Source organism: Piliocolobus tephrosceles, chromosome 21 (genome assembly GCF_002776525.5).
Source record: "Piliocolobus tephrosceles isolate RC106 chromosome 21, ASM277652v3, whole genome shotgun sequence".
Lineage (NCBI taxonomy): Eukaryota > Metazoa > Chordata > Mammalia > Primates > Cercopithecidae > Piliocolobus > Piliocolobus tephrosceles.
The window spans coordinates 18,122,308-18,142,529 of record NC_045454.1 but is presented as its reverse complement, the minus strand read 5'-3'; the positions used below and the strand labels follow the sequence as shown (position 1 = coordinate 18,142,529).

The 20,222-nt window shown below is 51.6% G+C and overlaps 1 protein-coding gene across 2 annotated transcripts in view; it reads left to right on the top strand.

Moving 5' to 3' along the window:
• Positions 1-19,932, top strand: part of SAMD4B (sterile alpha motif domain containing 4B) — a 42,075-nt gene extending 22,143 nt beyond the window's left edge. Inside the window, exons 4-14 of one of the 2 annotated variants that reach the window (XM_023229386.2) lie at positions 5,808-6,278; positions 10,029-10,268; positions 10,811-10,920; positions 11,079-11,165; positions 11,861-12,200; positions 12,889-12,974; positions 14,669-14,787; positions 15,291-15,489; positions 15,694-15,817; positions 18,236-18,319; positions 18,527-19,932. In XM_023229386.2, the coding sequence (XP_023085154.1) occupies positions 5,808-6,278; positions 10,029-10,268; positions 10,811-10,920; positions 11,079-11,165; positions 11,861-12,200; positions 12,889-12,974; positions 14,669-14,787; positions 15,291-15,489; positions 15,694-15,817; positions 18,236-18,319; positions 18,527-18,555 (1,889 nt within the window). In that variant the 3' untranslated portion in view covers positions 18,556-19,932. The remainder of the gene's footprint in view (positions 1-5,807; positions 6,279-10,028; positions 10,269-10,810; positions 10,921-11,078; positions 11,166-11,860; positions 12,201-12,888; positions 12,975-14,668; positions 14,788-15,290; positions 15,490-15,693; positions 15,818-18,235; positions 18,320-18,526) is intronic. The other variant, XM_023229388.2, reaches the window with a different exon arrangement.
• Positions 19,933-20,222: the final 290 nt, after the last annotated feature.

Below are 20,222 nucleotides of genomic sequence, written 5' to 3'. Positions count from 1 at the left end.
GTCCCAGATGCCTCTGGCTATGCTGCAAGGCCTAAACAACAGCGATTGAGAATGTCAGGGTAGGGCTGGAGGGGCAGGCTGACTCGACTCTGCTGGAGAAGAGAGGAAAACACCCGTCATTGAGCCACAGACTGAATACTTACTGTGGGTACGCTCTGTCAGATGCTTTACATGCATCATCTCCCTACATCTTCTCAGCAGCTTTATAATCCTTACTTTACAGAGGAGGAAGCATATTGCCCAGACAACTATGTGTGTGTGTTTTTGACTGGGATGCATATCCTTGACTTATTTTTATTTTTATTTATTTTCATTCTTGACTTTCTGTCCCTAATGGGAATTCTTCTTTCTCATCAAGAACTGAAAACTGTAGGACTGAGTTATCAAACAGGGGTACCACAGAGTTCTTACTGTTTGATCCAGTACCAGGTGGAGTTGGCAGGGCAAGAATGACAAAAGTTCTGTGACTTCAGGAAGGCCTATTCTGTCTTGGAAAATGATCTTTAGATGTGGAGACGGCCTGAAGGACAGTTGCATTATCTTGGCAGCCGGTTCAAGTGAAGACAGACAAGGGAATGAGGTTTCCTAGCTTTGAGTGGCAGATGCTGAAGGGGATCTGGAAAGCCAGGGAAGAAGAGAGACTTGGGATTGGAGAGATAAGAGGTTGTGGGTAAAAAGTTCATCCCTGGCCGGGCACGGTGGCTCACGCCTGTAATCCCAGCAGTTTGGGAGGCCGAGTCGAGTGGATCACAAGGTCAGGAGATCGAGACCATCCTGGCTAACACAGTGAAACCCCATCTCTACTAAAAATAAAAAAAAAAGCCAGGCATAGTGGCGGGAGCCTGTAGTGCCAGCTACTCGGGAGGCTGAGGCAGGAGAATGGCATGAACCTGGGAGGCGGAGCTTGCACTGAGCTGAGATCGCGCCACTGCACTCCAGCCTGGGCGACAGAGCGAGACTCTGTCTCAAAAAAAAAAAGTTCCTCCCTGCTGTGCACCATGGCTCACACCTGTAGTCGCAGCACTTTGGGAGGCTGAGGCAGGTGGATCACCTGAGGTTAGGACTTTGAGACCAGCCTGGCCAATATGGCGAAACCCCGTCTCTACTCAAAATACAAAAATTAGCCAGGAGTGGTAGCACGTGCCTGTGATCCCAGCTACTGGTGGGGGCTGAAGCAGGAGAACCGCTTGAACCCAGGAGGTGGAGGTTGCAGTGAACCGAGATCATGCCACTGCACTCCAACTAGAACAACAGAGCAAGCCTCCATCTCAGAAAAAAAAAAAAATGTGGAGGCACACAGAGCCTGAGTTCAGATCTTAGCTGTGTCGCTTATGGGCTCTGTCACTTGGGGTATGTGACCTCACCTTCCCAAATCTGTTTTCTCATCTGCAAGATGAGCACACTAAAACAAGATTAAAACAGGGATGAAAAGCAATCATATTTTTAGCCATAGTGTCTGGCACATAGTCCATGCTCAATAAACAGTATCCTTCATTCTGAATGAAAGTGTCGTATGTTATTGCTATTGTTAGTAATAGCAGCAATAGTGTTATTGGTTCTACTATTAATTTTAACCAATGCTGTAGGCATAGTATGAGTTGATGACTTTGAATGAATGGATTTAGCAGATATTCTCTTGGCTGGGCACAGTGGCTCATGCCTGTAATCCTAGCACTTTGGGAGGCCGAGGTGGGCAAATCATTTGAAATCAGGAATTCAAGACCAGCTTGGCCAAGATAGTGAAAAAAGTAACAGGGGCCGGGCGTGGTGGCTCAAGCCTGTAATCCCAGCACTTTGGGAGGCCGAGACAGGTGGATCACGACGTCAGGAGATCGAGACCATCCTGGCTAACCCCGTGAAACCCCGTCTCTACTAAAAAAAAAAAATACAAAAAACTAGCCGGGTAAGGTGGCGGGCGCCTGTAGTCCCAGCTACTCGGGAGGCTGAGGCAGGAGAATGGCGTGAACCCGGGAGGCGGAGCTTGCAGTGAGCCAAGATCCGGCCACTGCACTCCAGCCCTGGCAACAGAGCGAGACTCCGTCTCAAAAAAAAAAAAAGAAAAGAAAAAAGTCACAGGCAGGACGCGGTGGCTCACGTCTATAATCCCAGTACTTTGGGAGGCCAAGGTGGGTGGATCACCTGAGGTCGGGAGTTCCAGACCAGTCTGGCCAATGTGGTTAAACGCCCCCTCCACTAAAAATTAGCCAGCTGGCCGGGCGCGGTGGCTCAAGCCTGTAATCCCAGCACTTTGGGAGGCCGAGGCGGGCAGATCATGAGGTCAGGAGATCGAGACCATCCTGGCTAACATGGTGAAACCCTGTCTCTACTAAAAATACAAAAAAATTAGCCGGGCGTGGTGGCGTGTGCCTGTAGTCCCAGCTACTCGGGAAGCTGAGGCAGGAGAATGGCGTGAACCCGGGAGGCGGAGCTTGCAGTGAGCCGAGATCACGCCACTGCACTCCAGCCTGGGCAACACAGCGAGACACCGTCTCAAAAAAAAAAAAAAAGTTAGCCAGCTGTCATGATGCATGCCTGTAATCACAGCTACTCAGGAGACTGAGGCAGGAGAATCACTTGAACCCCAGAGGCAGAGGTTGCAGTGAGCCGAGATCATACCACTGCACTCCAGCCTGGGCAACAAAGTGAGACTCCGTCAAAAAAAAAAAAAAAAATTAGCCAGGCGTGGTGGTGCATGCCTGTAATCCCAGCTACTTGGAAGGTCAAGGCAGGAGAATCACTTGAACCTGGAGGCAGAGGTTACAGTGAGCTGAGATCACTGCACTCCAGCCTGTGCAAACGAAACTCCGTCTCAAAAAAACAAAAAACAAAAACTAACAAACAGGTGTTGTCTCCAGAAAGCTTAGAGCAGTGAGCCCCAGGCCAAGAAGATGCACAGTCTTTATAGCCAGGAGTTAGGAATTGTGTGAAATTCATTTTCCTAAGGCTACAAACTTAAGCAGAATTAGGAGTGTCTGTGAATTCTAGGCCACAGATTTCTAAGGGGATCATTAAGAGAAATAGGGCTACAGAAAGCGCATTTCTGAGTTTGTATGCAAGGCCAGGTGTCTGTCCTTCAGTGTGGGCAGAGGAGACCAGAAGTCCATGGAACTTTTTTTTTGTTAAGTCAGTCCTGAAGCATGCTAGATGTCCTTGGAATCTTCAAGGCCTAAGGAACTTGGGTCGAAGGACCCTCAGATGTCTAGGTTTCCAAGACTTTCCGTATAGGTTCTTATTCCCAGCCTCTTGGTTTGCTGGGCCTGGAGATTTGGCTTGTGCCTTTAGAATCTCTGTGTGTATTTGAAACGAGGGAGACACAGATACAATGACCACCATACTAGTAAAAGCAGCTAGTGTTTACTGGGGACTTACTCTGTGCTGTGGCCTGACATAATTCATAGCAGCCATGCCAGGTAGAAATGATTCTGGGCTCCACTTTACTGATAGAGAAAATAGAGCTCAGTGAAGTGATCACACTTGCCTAGAGTCACATGGCCAGTAAGTGGTGGTAAAGAGACATATGCCACATCTCTGCCTGTTCCTTTTCATCACCCATTCCTTTGGAGTCCTAGCTCTGTCTGGTTAGAGCCAGCTCCTGTGCCCATTTCCAAGACTTCACCATTAGCACATCTCTCAGAACTCCTTTGTGAGATATTTGTAAATCATCGCCTTGGCTGCAGGTGTGAGCTCAGTTGCCCAAGGGTGACAGCTAGTTGGCCTCAGACCTAAATCTTTGTCTCTTTTCCCAAGTATTGGTATTCTTTGTCCCTCTCCTTGTCCTGTCAGCATTATCTCCATCTTCCACCCTGTTTAGCTAGTCACAGAAGTGCTAACGAGGTTTTTTCTTTTTCTTTTTCTTTTTTTTTTTTTTTTGAGATGGAGTCTCACTTTGCCCCCAGGCTGAAGTGCAGTGGTGCAATCTCGGCTCACTGCAGACTCCACCTCCCAGGTTCAAGCAATTCTCCTGCCTCAGCCTCCCAAGTAGCTGGAATTACAGGCATCCACCACCATGCCTGGCTAATTTTTGTATTTTTAGTAGAGACAGGCTTTCACCGGCCGGGCGCGGTGGCTCAAGCCTGTAATCCCAGCACTTTGGGAGGCCAAGATGGGTGGATCACGAGGTCAGGAGATCGAGATCATCCTGGCTAACACGGAGACAGGCTTTCACCATGTCGGCCAGGCTGGTCTCCAACTCCTGACCTCGGGTGATCCACCTGCCTCAGCCTCCCAAAGTGCTGGGATTACAGGCATGAGCCACCACGCCCAGTGCTAGTAAGGTCTTTGAGGGGGAGAGTCAGACTTATAACAGTTCCTACCCAAGCCTTCCTTGATGTGGCCAGTCTGGGGCCGTATTCTTAGGGACCTCCCTTGTGGGTTGAAAAGGGAAACCTGGCTTACCTCCACAGGGTAAACTCAGGTCCTCACACAGTGGGATAGAAAGGAGAGGTCAAGATGACCATGGCATGGAACAGCCGGGGGATGCTTCCTGGAGGAAGGCAGTAAGTTAGGCCATCTACAAAAGAGAATTTGTATAGGAGGAAAGAGGTTGTTGTGGGCCAAATCCTTGAATCTCAGCCAAGGTGTGGAACTTGGATAAATACATACCGTGGAGAGAACCCCAGGAAGATGGGGAGATATCCTGAGCTGAGTCTTTATCTAGAGGAATGGGAGATGGATGGTGCCCTGGAAATGAAGGTGATGTTAAGCTAGGAGTTCTTGGACTTGAGTCTGTTGGTGCTTGCTGGTTGCCATTATAAACTCCTGGTCAGGAACATGACATCCTGTTGTGATTTAGGAAGATAAATGCATCTGGATGTATGGGATCAACTAGAAGGGGAGAATCTAGAAGCAGAGAGACCAGTTAAAAAACAATAGCAAGCATTTATTACGTTGCCAAACCACTTTCCGTTCTTTGCTAGCTCATTGAATCTCAAAGCAACACTGTGAATTGGGTACTGTAATTATCTCCAAAATTTCACAGATAATTTGGTGCTCAGTGAGGTTCAAGGTAACCTACCAAGATCCAACTAGTAAGCTGGGGTGTCCAGACCATCTGATTCCAGAGCCCAAGCTTTTAACTACCATATAGCACTGCCTTCTCCATTCAGAAAGGAGGAGACTGCTTTTTGACAGGGAAAATGGCATAGAGACCATGAAGAATAGAGAAGGGGTCGTGGAGATAAAGCATGAGAGCAGGCCTGGGGGCAGGAGGAGTTCAGATTCCAGAGTAGCAAGTTTGGCTGATTGGGAGGCACTGCAGGTTTTTGAGAACAGGAGTGATAGAACGAAGAAAAATTACTGTACACCGGGTATGGTGTGTGCGTGACTGTAGTACCAGCTACTTGGGAGGCTGAGGCAAGAGGATTGCCTGAGTCCAGGAGTTCTGGACTATAGTGTGCTATGCTGATTGGGTGTCTGCACTAAGTGTGGCCCCAATATGGTAACCTCCTAGGAGCAGGGGACCACCAGGTTGCCGAAGGAGGGGTGAACTGGCCCAGTTCAGAAATGGAGCAGGTCAAAAGTCCCGTGCTTATCAATAGTGGGACTGCACTTGTGAATAGCCACTGCACTGCAGCCTGGGCAACATAGCGAGACCCCATCTCTTAAAAAAAATAAGACAAAAATTACACCAGAGGCAGGGTCAGTGTGTTTGATCTCACCTATATGAGGGATAAGGTTGGGAGTTATGAAAAGAAGATCGTTAGGAAAAGGAGATTGGAGCTGAGGGAGTAGGCCATAGGCAGTGCTTTCAGGTGAACAGGAGTACCCCACCCTGGCTCTCCTGACATTTCTTCTTATCCCTTCTGTAGCCATCGTCAGCCAGTGGCAGCAGGAGTCCAAAGAGAAGGTGGTGTCCCTCCTGCTGTCCCATCTTCCCCTGCTTCAGCCAGGCAACACAGAGGCCAAGTCGGAGTACATGAGGCTACTGCAAAAAGTGCTGGCCTACTCAATCGAGAGCAATGCCTTCATTGAGGAGAGCCGCCAGCTGCTTTCCTATGCCCTCATCCACCCAGCCACCACACTAGAGGACCGCAACGCACTGGCCCTCTGGCTGAGCCACCTGGAAGAGCGATTGGCTAGTGGCTTCCGCTCCCGGCCAGAGCCCTCCTATCATTCACGCCAAGGCTCAGATGAGTGGGGGAACCCTGCAGAGCTGGGCCCTGGGGAGGCAGGGCCAGGCTGGCAGGACAAGCCACCCCGGGAAAATGGACACGTGCCCTTCCACCCGTCCAGCTCAGTGCCGCCAGCCATCAACAGTATTGGGAGCAATGCAAACACAGGTAAGTAGTCTTTACTAGGAGCTATTCTAAGAACATTATACATATAAACTCAAGATTCAAAGCGAGGCAGTCTGGCTATAGAGCTCATACTCTGAACTACTATGCTACACTACCTCCACCAAAAGGTACCCCTCCTGGAGATGCTCAGCCCTCACGAAGGGGAGGGGTCACCCTTGCAGGGTGCCTATAGATTTCTTTCTCCTCATACCTTCTGTGCTCCCCATCGTGGGGACCCCAGTAGCCATTAAAGGACCAAGATTGAACAATGTTGATAGAGGTTTGGACCAAAAGAGGAAAAAGAATTGGGCATTCCAAGTAGAAGGCACAGCATGAAATAAGCACAGGGGTGGAAAATTAGAGAGGACAGTACACAGACGGATCTGACTGGGGCGGATTTGAATGAGTAATAAGAGTAGCAGAGACTTGTGCTTACTGTGTGCCTATCCCTCTGCTAAGGACTTCATGCGGAAAGGGAGGCAGAGAGGCAAATGAAGTGACTTGCCCAAGATCACACAGAGGTGACAGAGTCAGAGTCAGGATTTGAACTTAGGCCTCTCTTTACCCTCAGACCTCAGTGTGTGAAGGCCACATTCTGGGGGGCATTGAAGGACAGGAGAAGCTTTTGGATTCCAGGCAGTTGCAGGAAACAGGAAATCATTAAAATATTTTTGAGTGGGGAGCAAGGATTGGCCTTTGAGGGCAGGCAGCTTGGGTTTGGGGTGCTGCCAAAAACAGATCGGGATTTCTTGGAGAGTGCACGGCCCTGGAACTCCGGCTGGCATTCTTGTTTTTGTCATTCTCATGCTGTGGCCAGCCTCCACCCCAGTGCAGAGCCAAGCAGGGCTCCTCAGGAACTGCACGATCATTCCAGTCAGGGTAATTTCCTGCCTCTCAGCCTCGCCTGCCCCCTTCTTGGCTGAGAAGGGAGAAAGAAGGAGGCCAGAGACACCAAAACAGGCAAAAAGGCCTGTCTTGAGGATTCCGCAGTCCCCCAGGGCCCAGAGTGTGCCATGTTCCCCAGGAGTGCTGAGTGGGGACAGAAACCAGGGCTGAGGGAGTCTAGAGGCTGAAGAACTCCTGGAAAGAGGGCCCCGGATGCTCTGGGGTAGGGCAGAAACTGTTATTAGGGGTGGGTCACTGCCTTGCCCTGTCCCTCAGGTGACTTCCTAGCCAGGAACATCAGCGTTGTCACAGCTGAGGGAAGATGCTCTGGGGCCTGCAGCAGGCTAGCCCGCCTTCCTGTGCTGGGTGTCTCTGTAGCACTGGCAGGAACCCCAGGCTTTCCATCAGAAACAAGGCTTGGGCTCTGTCTCAGCCTGTCAACTCCCATGGGAACTGGGGCAAAGGGCTTCAGCTCCCTGGGCCTTGGTGTCCTCACCTACCCAGGGTGAGGCTCGTTGGCTTTGTTTCATTTCTTTTTGACTAGGCTGACTTGGGGTACTTCTGGATGTCATAGGTGGAGCTCAGAGGCCCTCTTAGCACCCTTTTGTCCTTTATCAAATTATCAAACTTCGTTGGAAGGACTTCTGTGTGTCATGCTCTGTGCCTGATCATGGGATTGCAGAAGTAATTGGGCTGGGCTGCCATTCTCCATGGACCCACAGTCCAGTGCAAGAGGGAGGCTAGTGAGAAGGGCAGCAAGCGCCAGGCCTGAGGCAGCAGCAGAGGAGTACATGACCAAGGCATGAAGGGAGAAGTGGCTGATGGAGAAGAGTTGGAGAGGTGAGCAAGGCAGAGGGAAAAGCACAGATAAAGGTCTGGGAGCTCATAGGAACCTGCCCTGTCTTGGGAGTGGTTAAAAATCACATTGGAGGCCAGGCGCAGTGGCTCACACATGTAATCTCAGCACTTTGGGAGGCCGAGGCGGGTGGATCACCTGAGGTCAGGAGTTCAAGACCAGCCTAAGCAACATGGAGAAACCCCTGTCTCTACTAAAAAAATACAAAATTAGCCAGGCGTGGTGGCGGGCACCTGTAATCCCAGCTATTTGGGCGGCTGAGGCAGGAGAATCACTTGAATCCGGGAGGCAGAGGTTGCAGTGAGCCGAGATCACGCCACTGCACTCCAGTCTGGCAACAGAGCGAGACTCCATCTCAAAAAAATTAAAAAAATATATATATATACACACACACACACACGTATGTACATATACACACACATATATATAAACACACACACACACATATATAGATATATATACACATATATATATATATATATTAGCCAAGCGTGGTGGTGGGCACCTATAGTCCTAGCTACTCGGGAGGCTGAGGCAGGGAGAATTGCTTGAACCTGGGAGGCGGAGGTTGCATTGGGCCAAGATCACACTGCTGCACTCCAGCCTGGGCAACGGAGCAAAACTCCATCTCAAAAAAAAAGATCAAGTTGGATTCCTTTGCCAACTTTAGACTTGGGATGCACAGAGGGTGTGGAGCATCCTGCAGAAGAGGACCTGGGATCACTCTGAGTCTCCAGGCCTCATGAGGGGCCAGTTTGGGCTCACTGCAGAAAAAAAAATGGGAGGTAGTGAGGCCCCATAACAGGGTTGTTGAGGAAGCAGCTTATGTACTTCCTTCATTACAAGATATAATGATGTTTAAGATGGGACAGGTTCCTGCTGTCACAGGTCTTCTATTCTAGCAGGGGGTACAGTTAATAAGTAAACAAGCCAGCTCATGCCTGTAATTCTAGCACTTTGGGAGGCCAGGGTGGGCGGATCACGAGATCAGGAGATGGAGACCATCTGGCCAACATGGTGAAACCCTGCCTCTACTAAAATACAAAAAACTTAGCTGAGCGTGGTGGCAGGCATCTGTAGTCCCAGCTACTCGGGAGGCTGAGGCAGGGGAATTGCTTGAACCCGGGAGGCGGAGGTTGCAGTGAGCCAAGATCGCACTACTGCACTCCAGCCTAGTGACAGAGCGAGACTGCATCTCAAAAAAGTAAATAAATACATTTCGTAGAAAGTAAACAAATAACTTGATAATTTCAGGTTGTGATAGGTGCTGTGAGAAAGACAAGGCAGTAATGTGATAGAGTGACTGGAATTGGGGCAGCAGAGGTGGGCAGTGACTTCAGATTAAGGGTTTAGGGTAGGCCTCAGAGGAGGTGAGACTTGAGGGAGCCACCCGCTAAGATCAAGAAAGTAAGAAGAAAGCGAGTCTAGAAGTCCTGAGGCTGAAACAACCTTGAGTGTTGCAGGAACAAAGAGGAGTTTGGGAGGAGTTGAAGGTTAGAGAGGCATGAACCAGGTGGTGGGTTGTGGGAGAGGACAGTTAGACAGGAGCAGGGGCCAGGTCCTGCATGGCCTTTTAGGCACGTGAAAGCATTTGTATTTTGTTTCCACTATGAAAGAAAGTCACAGGGAGTTGAGCAGGAGTCAAGCTCGGTTACATTTGCATTTTTAGAAGGATCTTTATGGCTGCTGTGAGGGCCATGGACTATAGGAGGCAACAGTGAAGGCAGGAAACCAGTAAGGAGGCTATGGCAGTAATTCCTGCCAGGGGCACTGGTGGCTTGAGCCAGCGGAACTGGAGAATTTCAGGAAAGTGGCTGACAGCTTGCTGATGGGTTAGGTGTTGGAGGTAAGAGAATGAGGTATACCTGGTAGGTAGCTCCCCTTGGACCCCAGGTCCCTTCCTCTTGGCAGGTTACGGGGCCAAACTGCCATCCTGGCACTGACGGCAGGGGGATGGTCTCCTGTGGTTGGGTCCCCAGCCTAATTTTTTGCTTTTCTCCCACTCTGGCCAGGTCTCCCCTGCCAAATCCACCCTAGCCCGCTGAAGCGCTCCATGTCACTCATCCCTACAAGCCCCCAGGTCCCTGGTGAGTGGCCAAGTCCAGAGGAGCTTGGGGCCCGGGCTGCTTTTACCACGCCCGATCATGCACCCCTCTCGCCCCAGAGCAGCGTGGCCTCCTCTGGCAGTGAGCAGACAGAGGAGCAGGGCTCCAGCCGGAACACTTTCCAGGAGGATGGCAGTGGCATGAAAGGTACACCGGGGACAGCAGCACCAAGACCCTTTTCCAGGGGCTTCTGCAGAGCTTAGAGGACAGAAAGGAGCTGTAGCTGACTCCTTGCCTACCCCTCTGAGGAGGGGACATGTCTGAGGGGAGTAGATAGTCCCTGCTTTTAGGGCTCAAGACTAAGCAGAGAGACCCCACATCTCCCCTAACAAGTTCTGCTCTGACTGGGGAGGAGCCCCCTGTCTTCACACACCCCAGTCTGACAAGGAAGCCAGGACACAGCTAACTGATGGAACCCAGGAAGAGTTTTGGAGCAATCAGTGAGGTCATCCTGGTATACATCCAACCAAGCAGCTCAGAAGGGTCAGATGTCCTTCCCAGGGAAGGCTGCCTGAGAGGGTCTGACTAGGCAGATGAAGAAGGAGCTGATGGAATCTTAGCTCCCCGCAACCCCCTCCCAATTTTTTGCATCTTTTGAGGCTTCCTGTGGGTTTAGCCCTACAACTTTTCCTTTACCCTGGTCATCAGGGCCAAACTCCTGACCTTTCACTCTCCCTTCTTATCCAAAGATGTGCCCTCATGGCTCAAGAGCCTCCGCTTGCACAAGTATGCAGCCCTCTTCTCACAGATGAGCTACGAGGAGATGATGACACTGACCGAGCAGCACCTGGAGTCTCAGGTGAAGCCAAGGGCACCATCAGGGAGGTGTTGGGGGCAGCGCTATTTTGCATTCCTTGCAGCCCAATCCTCCTCTGTCTCCTTGATCTCTATTTGGGTACCTGCAAATATCTCAGCCTCCCATCTCTAGCTTCCTGTCCCCTTCTGCCCTTATCACAGAATGTCACCAAAGGTGCCCGCCACAAGATAGCCCTGAGTATCCAGAAGCTGCGTGAGAGACAGAGCGTCCTCAAGTCCCTAGAGAAGGTGAGAACTTGGTATCTGCATCTTCAAGGCCAGCCAGCCACTTGGTGGTACCAGTAGACCACAGGCCCTGAGTTGGCCTCCCGACTCCTCAGGTCTGGCCTCCAATAATAGACCCAGACTCCAGGGACCACGTGCAAGCTGGCGTCAAAAGGCTCACTTGCTGGTAGCTAAGAGGCTCCCCTCCCTGTCTGTCTTGGTGGTTCTAGAATCTGTCTTTTGACTCTACACCTTCTCTCCCCTTTTGCTTTTCCATCTCTTGCTGGTCTTTCTGGTAGAGCAGTGTGTCTCTGTCTGTACCATCTCTCTTTCCATTTGATTGTTTCTAAACTCATTTTCCTTCCACATCTGATTTGATTTGATCTGATTGATTTACATTCCTCATTCCCTTTCCTTGCCACTGCCTTCTGTTTGTACGTTTCCCTGCTCAGTATCTAGGTCTGAATCTCTGTTTCTATCCTTGGTGGGTCCCAAAGACTCCAACATTAGACTGGCTTTTCGTGAGTTCTGTGGGACTTCACCTTCATGGGAAAGAGGAAATGTTTGTGGGCTTGCAGTACCCTTACATGCCTTCTTTATGTGCGGAACCCAGGGTCCTACCCAGTCTTCTGCAAGCTGTGTCTGACTCTCTGTGTAGATACTCTCTGTCCCTCATTGTAGGGTCTGCATGTGACCCCAGCCTGTGTCCTCCCACGCAGGATGTGCTGGAAGGTGGGAACCTGAGAAACGCTCTGCAGGAGCTGCAGCAGATCATCATCACTCCCATCAAGGCCTACAGTGTCCTCCAGGCCACCGTGGCTGCCGCCGCCACCACCGCTACTGCCAAGGATGGGGCCCCGGGGGAGCCATCGCTGCCAGGTGCTGAGCCTCCCCTAGCCCACCCTGGCACTGACAAGGGCACCGAGGCCAAGGACCCTCCAGCTGCGGAGAACTACCCACCTCCACCAGCTCCAGCTCCCACCGATGGCAGTGAGCCTGCCCCGGCTCCCGTCGCTGACGGAGACATCCCCAGCCAGTTTACACGGGTGATGGGCAAAGGTAAGACCAGCTACAGCCTAGCAGGAAATCCTGAGGCAGAAAGCCAAGTGAACCCAACCAAGCACCAGGGATCAAATCCAAGTTAGATGTTGGGAGCGGGGCTTTATAAAGCCTGCTGGAGACTGGAACACTACAGAGAGTAGCCGAGACAGGGTGTTGACAAGGCCCCTTGCCCTTGGGCATGTCCAGGCTAATGGTGGATAACAGCCCTTCCCCTCAAAGCGTCTCCAGGCTGAGCAGAAATGGGGCAGTGTGTCAATAGAAATTCCATGTAGTAAAGAGTGAGCAGTTGAGGGGAGTCCATTGATTTCTCTCAGAGGGGACCAAAGTCCAGGGGATAGGGATGGTGAAATTTATCACAGCTTCAGCCTTTCCTAAAGCAGCATGACATAGCAGACTTTACACTTGGATCCAGATCGATCTGGATCTGGATCTGGATCTGGACCTGGGGCAAGTGACTCAACTCTGAGCTTTAGGTTTCTCAGGCTAAAAATGTCTGTAGTGACAAGATTGTGTCAGGCACTATGTTGTATATCCTCATGATAACCTAAATACCATGGCTAGCACTTAATAGTTGGTATTCATCCAGCCTGAGTCTCCTGTTCCTTCTTGTGCACGAGCTAGCTGGAGGCTGGAACATGGCAGAGGGCATACTAGGGGCTAACCTGCCCTTTCTTATGTCCCCCAGTGTGCACCCAGCTGCTGGTGTCCCGACCAGACGAGGAGAACATCACCAGTTACCTCCAGCTCATCGAAAAGTGCCTGACTCATGAGGTAAGGCCTTCCCTAGCATGCTCAAAAAGGGAAAGGTGGCCGGGCGTGGTGGCTCACGCCTGTAATCCCAGCACTTTGGGAGGCCAAGGCGGGCAGATCATGAGGAGGTCAGGAGATCGAGACCATCCTGGCCAACACGGTGAAACCCAGTCTTTACTAAAAATACAAAAAATTAGCCGGGCGTGGTGGCGGGTGCCTGTAGTCCCAGCTACTCAGGAGGCTGAGGCGGGAGAATGGCGTGAACCCGGGAGGCGGAGCTTGCCGAGATGGTGCCACTGCACTCCAGCCTGGGCGACAGAGTGAGACTCCGTCTCAAAAAAAAAAGAAAAAAGCAAAGGCTGCCCATTATTCTCAAGACCATTGTGTTGTATGTGGCCCACAGGGCCTTGCCTGACCTGGCACATACACACCAGCCCTTCCAGTCTTGTATCTTACCAGTGTTGGCTTTAGAGGCTTCTTTTTTTTTTTTTTTTTTTTGTGGCCGGGTCTCGCTCTCTCGGCCGTGATCTCAGCTCACTGCAAGCTCCACCTCCCGCCATTCTCCTGCCTCAGCCTCCCGAGTAGCTGGGACTACAGGCGCCCGCCACCTCGCCCGGCTAGTTTTTGTGTATTTTTTAGTAGAGACGGGGTTTCACCCTGTTAGCCAGGATGGTCTCGATCTCCTGACCTCGTGATCCGCCCGTCTCGGCCTCCCAAAGTGCTGGGATTACAGGCTTGAGCCACCGCGCCCGGCCATAGAGGCTTCTTCTCAGAACCCTTATACACACACTTCCTCTCTTTTTTTTTTTTTTTTTTGTTAATGGAGACGAGGTCTCACACTGTTGGCCTGGCTGGTTTTGAACTGACCTCAAGTGATCCTCCCACCTCAGCCCCCAAAGTGCTAAGATTACAGGGGTGACAATTTTCCTTTTTAGAGGTGGAGTACTGCTTTATTGCCTAGGCTGGTCTCGAACTCCTGGCCTCAAGTGATCCCCCTGCCCTGGCCTCCCAAAGTACTGGGATTATAGGCATGAGCAACCATGCCCAGCCCGTACATACTCTTTATCAGGAACGGTACCCCTTCCTCCTCCTCACCCCTCAGCTATCAGTTCAAAACATTTATACCTCAGGGACACCTTTACCAACCCCTCATTTTTATGTAGGTTTCTTTTGCTTCCTCTTCTTCTCCCTCAGGGAGGGATAATTTGTCAAAGTTATCATTATGTATGTATCTTTCCCTCACAACCAGACTGTTAGCTCTCTGGGCATGGTCACCTCTGCATCCCAGAATTGCTTGGCACAGGCACAGAGTAGATGAGCAATAAATCTTTTTTTTTTTTTTTGAAACAGAGTCTCACTCTGTTGCCCAGGCTGAAGTGCAGTGGCACGATCTCAGCTCACTGCAACCTCTGCCTCCCAGGTTCAAGTGATTCTCCTGCCTCAGCCTCCCAAGTAGCTGGGATTACAGGCATGCACTACCATGCCCGGCTAATTTTTGTACTTTTAGTAGAGGTGGAGTTTCACCATGTTGTTCAGGCTGGTCTCGAACTCCTGACCTCAAGTGATCCACCCGCCTCGACCTCCCAAAGTGCTGGGATTACTGCATGAGCCACCATGACCGGCCAGGCAATACATATTTGAACAAATGAAGACTGGAAGGGAGGTCTGAAAGAAACATCACCCTCTCTGCTTCGCCTGTGCCCTGCCAATTCTAGGCTTTCACGGAGACGCAGAAGAAACGGCTGCTATCCTGGAAACAGCAAGTGCTGAAGCTCCTCCGGACATTCCCACGCAAAGCCGCACTAGAGATGCAGAACTACCGGCAGCAGAAAGGGTAGGCAGGTGGCCAGCGTACAGGGTCCTGGCCTCCACAGGCCTTTGCTGGTTAGCAGATCGTGCTTAGAGGGGTGATTGTGTTCTGGGCTGGGAATCCAGTTTTATTCAGTCACTGGGTGACTTTCCCAGAAGAAAATTTCCCACTAGAATAGGATGCCGAGCTGGAAAACAACACATGTCCCATGAGCAGGCCCCTCGTATGTACCTTGCTCCTCACCTGTATGCAGAAGGCCTGGAAGTCCCTTCTTAGACCAGACAAATAACAGAAATGTCTCCCTTGAGAACTGAAGTTTGGAGAACTGTTTTGAATGGACAGTGAGGAAACCCTTGTATACTTCCCATCTTCTTCCAGGGGGTACTCTTGGGACAGATGGGGACAGAATGTGTGATGGAGGTTTATGTTCTCTCCTACCACTTGGGGTTGTTGGGGAAGGTGAGGAAGGGGTAGACAGATGGGCCCCATCTACATAAATTAACACCCTGCCTTCTGCTCTCTCACAGCTGGGCGTTCGGCTCCAACTCGCTCCCCATAGCTGGTTCTGTGGGGATGGGAGTGGCCCGGCGTACCCAGCGGCAGTTCCCAATGCCTCCCCGAGCCCTCCCACCCGGCCGGATGGGCCTCCTGAGCCCCTCGGGCATTGGAGGTGTCTCCCCTCGACATGCCCTCACCAACCCCAGCCTTGGAGGCCAGGGCCGACAGGTAAGCTGACTGGAAGCAGGGGCCATGGCCTCCTGGGGTTTGGGGTGGCAGTACCTGGGATGTGTATGTCTGTACACTCTGTGTCTGGACCCAGCTTAGAGATGGCGGGGGTGGGAGTGGGAGAAGGCCTGTACCACCTGCACCGCTCTTGGGTCTGGGCCTCTTCCCCACTCACTACTTTCTCTCTTCCTGGGAACTGTGTAGAACCTGTGGTTTGCCAACCCTGGAGGCAGCAACAGCATGCCCAGTCAGAGCCGCAGCTCTGTGCAGCGCACCCACTCGCTCCCGGTCCACTCGTCACCCCAGGCCATTCTTATGTTCCCTCCAGGTGAGGTGCCCCACCCTTGGGACTCTGCCTAGCCAACACCCTGAGCTGACCTCTCTCTTCTCTCCTGCGTCTCATGTCCACTGTTCCTTCCAGACTACCTCTCCCCATACCTTGCACCACTCTGCACCCATCTCGCCCAATTGTGGGGGATTGTTTTCCTCCTCTGCTTCAATTTTATCTCTCAGGTTTTGCCCCTACCCCTCTGAATCATCATGTCTCACCCCTTACTCCCACCCCATCTCATGTTTCCCCCCATGTCATAATCTTAGTGTCTGTGTTGGTCTCTGTCATCATCTCTTTCTTTATAAGATCATTGACTACTCAATTTAGAAGGGGTTGAGGGGATGGGACAGTTAAAAGTATGAGATTGCTGTGGAGGGGAGTCCTGCCCATCAGCCTACTGGCATTCTTTCACATGCCAGGTGACCACAGAGGAACCAATGGACTTCACCTCTTAGAACAGGTGTTTGAAGTGAGTGGGCTGTTTGACCTCTGCTTATAGACCATCCTGCATTTGGGAGAGCAGAAGTTGGGCCAAGTGCAGGCACAGTAACTCACACTTGTAATTTCAGCACTTTTGGGAAGCTGAGGCAAGGAGATCGGTTTCAGACCAGCCTGAACAACATGGCAAAACCCCATCTCTACAAAAAAAAATACAGAAATTATCTAGGCATGGTGGTGCACACTTGTAGTCCCAGCTACCCGGGAGGCTGAGGCAGGAGGATCATTTGAGCCCAGGAGGTTAAGACTGTAGTGAGCAGAGATCGTGCCACTGCACTGCAGCCAGGGCAATGGTGAGACCCTATCTCAAAAAGACGTTGGGCCAAGTTGGCGAAAGGAAGATTAGAGATTTGCTAGCCACAGGTCCCTGCCCTGCCCAACAAGTGAGGGGTTGACTCCTCCACATCGTGCTGGGCACTGGGACTGCAGAGACAGATAAGGCTGGTCTGGAATGGGCTGACTAGAGAGAGCATGGATTTGCAGAATTCATGTCATAAACTGCCAAGTCAGCCAGGAGTCTTACTTGATGAGGTTGTGTGGACAGCCATCTGTTGAGGCCATGGGAACCTATTCATCATGTTCATCCTAGCAGAGGGCTTGACACACAGTAGGCATCTATAAATGATGTTAAACAAGCAGGTGGATGAACCGCAGAAATGAACAAACAACAAGAACCATTCTCTTTACCAGTAAGCTATGTCCCAGGCTTTGTCAGACAGCTCTCCCACACTGATTGACTCCTCCCAACTCTGGTGTTTATTCATCAGTCAGCAATCTGAAACAGAAAGGTCTTCCCCAAGTTTTAAAAAAAATTTTTTTTTGTTTTTTTTTTTGTTTTTGTTTTTGATTTTGAGACGGAGTCTCTCTTTGTCGCCCAGGCTGGAGTGCAGTGGCCGTATCTCAGCTCACTGCAAGCTCCGCCCCCCGGGTTTATGCCATTCTCTTGCCTCAGCCTCCCGAGTAGCTGGGATTACAGGCGCCCGCCACCTCGCCCGGCTAGTTTTTTTTATTTTTTATTTTTTTTAGTGGAGACGGAGTTTCACCGTGTTAGCCAGGATGGTCTCGCTCTCCTGACCTCGTGATCCGCCCGTCTCGGCCTCGCAAAGTGCTGGGATTACAGGCTTGAGCCACCGCGCCCGGCCAAAAAAAAATTTTTTTTTTTTTAGGAGAGACAGTTGGGTGATCTGATACAACATGAGCTCAGGGTTCGGACGGAACAGTGATGAGAGGTGAGGGTGGAGATGGGAGCTGGGTCATCTGAACCCAGGTAAACAGCTCGGACTTCGTCCTGATGGTAGTGAGGAGTCAGGGAAGGGTTTAAGCAGTGTGGGGTGGGGTCAGGTCTGCCCAGGGAGGTGGGTGGTTTCCCAGATGCCAGAATAGGAGGCCCTTTTGAGAAGTGTGGTTTGAGGACAAGTCCCATGGTGGTTGTCCTACTTTGCCCCCACCTGCCCAGCCTGCCTGGATCAAATCCTGCCCAGAGGAGCAGGTCCAAGGGGGGATAGGAAGGGTTTTGATTTAGCTTTTGCACCAAGTGCAGAGCAGGTCTTCAATCAGGGAGCCTTGGGGGCTGCCCAGTGTCCAGGGCAGATGCCCAGACTGTGCTCAAGACAGTATGCAGTCTGTGTCCAAAGTAGTCACAGCAGGCTGTGTGTGGCCTCCAGGAGCTCCTTCAGTTTCACTTCCACTGTCTGCAAGTCAGGCTTTTTCTGTATCACCAAGCCTCTGCCATTGCCATTGTGTCCTCTGCCTGTTGTGTGACATGCTCGCCTCTCTCCCTGTCTACCTCCTCCCCTTCCTCCCTCTCCCCTCCATCTCTCTTGCTCCCTTCCCATACCAGCATGCTTTGTCATCCCAGCCTTCTTCATCCGAGTCCAGTCGGTCCTTACCACCCCCATTCTCCTCTCTCCCAACCAGACTGCCCGGTTCCTGGGCCTGACCTGGAGATCAATCCCACTCTGGAGTCTCTGTGTCTGAGCATGACAGAACACGCCTTGGGTGGTGAGCATTTCCTCTTTCCCTGACCCAGCTCCCGCCTACCCAGCGTCTCTTCCTCTGAACTGAGCAACTCAGAGTCATCCTGAGGGGTCCCCAGGGGAGGCCAGACTCCAGGGAGGGCCTGACCGGGATGACAGGCTACCTGAGTGCCTTTTCTTGGGCCTCCCTCCAGCTCCTGATCTTCCACCCTTCCTCCCTTTCTTACCACAGATGGGACAGACAAAACCTCCACCATCTGACGGGACCCACAGCCCAGCGCACCCATAGGCTCCCTGGGCGGCGGGCGGGGGCCAACCCCCAACAGGCTTCTCCGCGACAGCGAGAGGGTGGGCTGGCTCAGCTATATATTCTAATATTTTTCTACTCTCTCACCCTTTTAACTTTTGTTTAACATTGGCACATGCCTTGCTCACTCCCAGGCCCGTCGAGGGATCTCTGCTGAGGCCCGGGGAGTTGGGGGCAGCCAGGATAAAGGGGGCAGGGACTGGCCAGACTGCCTGCCTCTCTCCTTTCCTTCTTCATCCCCACCTGGTCCCATCCCACCCCTGCCTCCTCCAGACCGCTGACCACCTGCCTCTCCCCAAGGGAGCAGACTCCCCAGAGACAAACTGACCACTACCTTGTGGAGCCTGCTCAGAAACATTTGATATTTGGGGTGACATGAGCAGGGCAGAGAACCTGCCCTCCAGAATGTTATTGAGAGGAGCTGGGGAGAAGGGAGGGGAGCAAGGAGGGGAAGCCCTCTCTCCTCTGCCTCCTTCCCCTTTACCATTCCCCACATTCCCCAAGGACAGGAGCCACCTTCCTCTCTCACCTCCCTTGGCCCTGTTCACCAGAGGTTCTCTATGATTAATTTCTTAGGCCTATTTAAGATACATATTTATATAGTTCTTAACGGTTTTTCTCTGATCATTTCCTCTCATTTTTAGAATCCCCAGGCCTCTCTCTGAGCCAAGACAGTGGCAGGGGAAGCCTGAACTTTATGAGGGGAGAGGGCAGAGCCCCCTCCTCCAGACCCCCAAGCTCTAACCCATTTTCCTCCAGCCCTGGCTCCCCAGATGAAGAGGTTGGAGGTGGGCAGCCAGGGTGGCCAGTGAGGTCAGGAAGTCTGTTGCCTTAACGTCCCCTTCCCTACGAACACACACCCTTCTCTGCTCCCAGGTCTGGTTGGTGATACTTGGGAGTCAGGAATAAGGGAAAGGGGATTGTTTGGTTTTTGGGTTTTTCCCTAAGCCCCTCCCTTTTCTTTCAGCCTTTCCCCTTCCCCCATTATGTCATGACCTCACTTAAGTGGAACACTATATCATAACCCAGAGATTTGTCCCAGTCCCAGAGTCTGACAGACTGTCTGGTCCCTATTCCTAATGAGGGGTTGTGTTGGGGCCCAGGTGGAGGGAGGGGATTCGGGGGTTCAGACTGCGGGGAAGCCAGGGTCTCCCTCTTCAACGCCCTCCTCCCCCTCAGCCCACCCTCCCCACTGGGACATTCTCAAGCTTTTCACACCGAAAAGGAAAAAAAATGTTATTTTTAGATACATTTTATGAATAACTTTTGTTATGAATATGGCTGGTAACCATTGTGTATGTTATTAAAGATACAAAATGTTGGGAAAAAAACAAAAAACCAAAAAAAAAATTTTAAAACCACCACCCTCCCTGCACTATCACCCCATTCCCCAGACCTTCTTGCCCCCACCCTCCTGGTCTGTGGACCTCCCTCTGCTCTGAGCCCAGGGAGGGGGAAGAAGCCAGGGGGTAAGGGTGGCCCTGGGAACCTGGCTCTGGGTCCCCACTTCCTCTCCCAGTGCCGGGCTGGGTGGGGTGTCAGGTTTATTTATGTACCTCTTGCACACTCATCAACCTATGCAAGTCCCCCACCCCGGCCCTCCATGTTTCTGTGCCTTTGC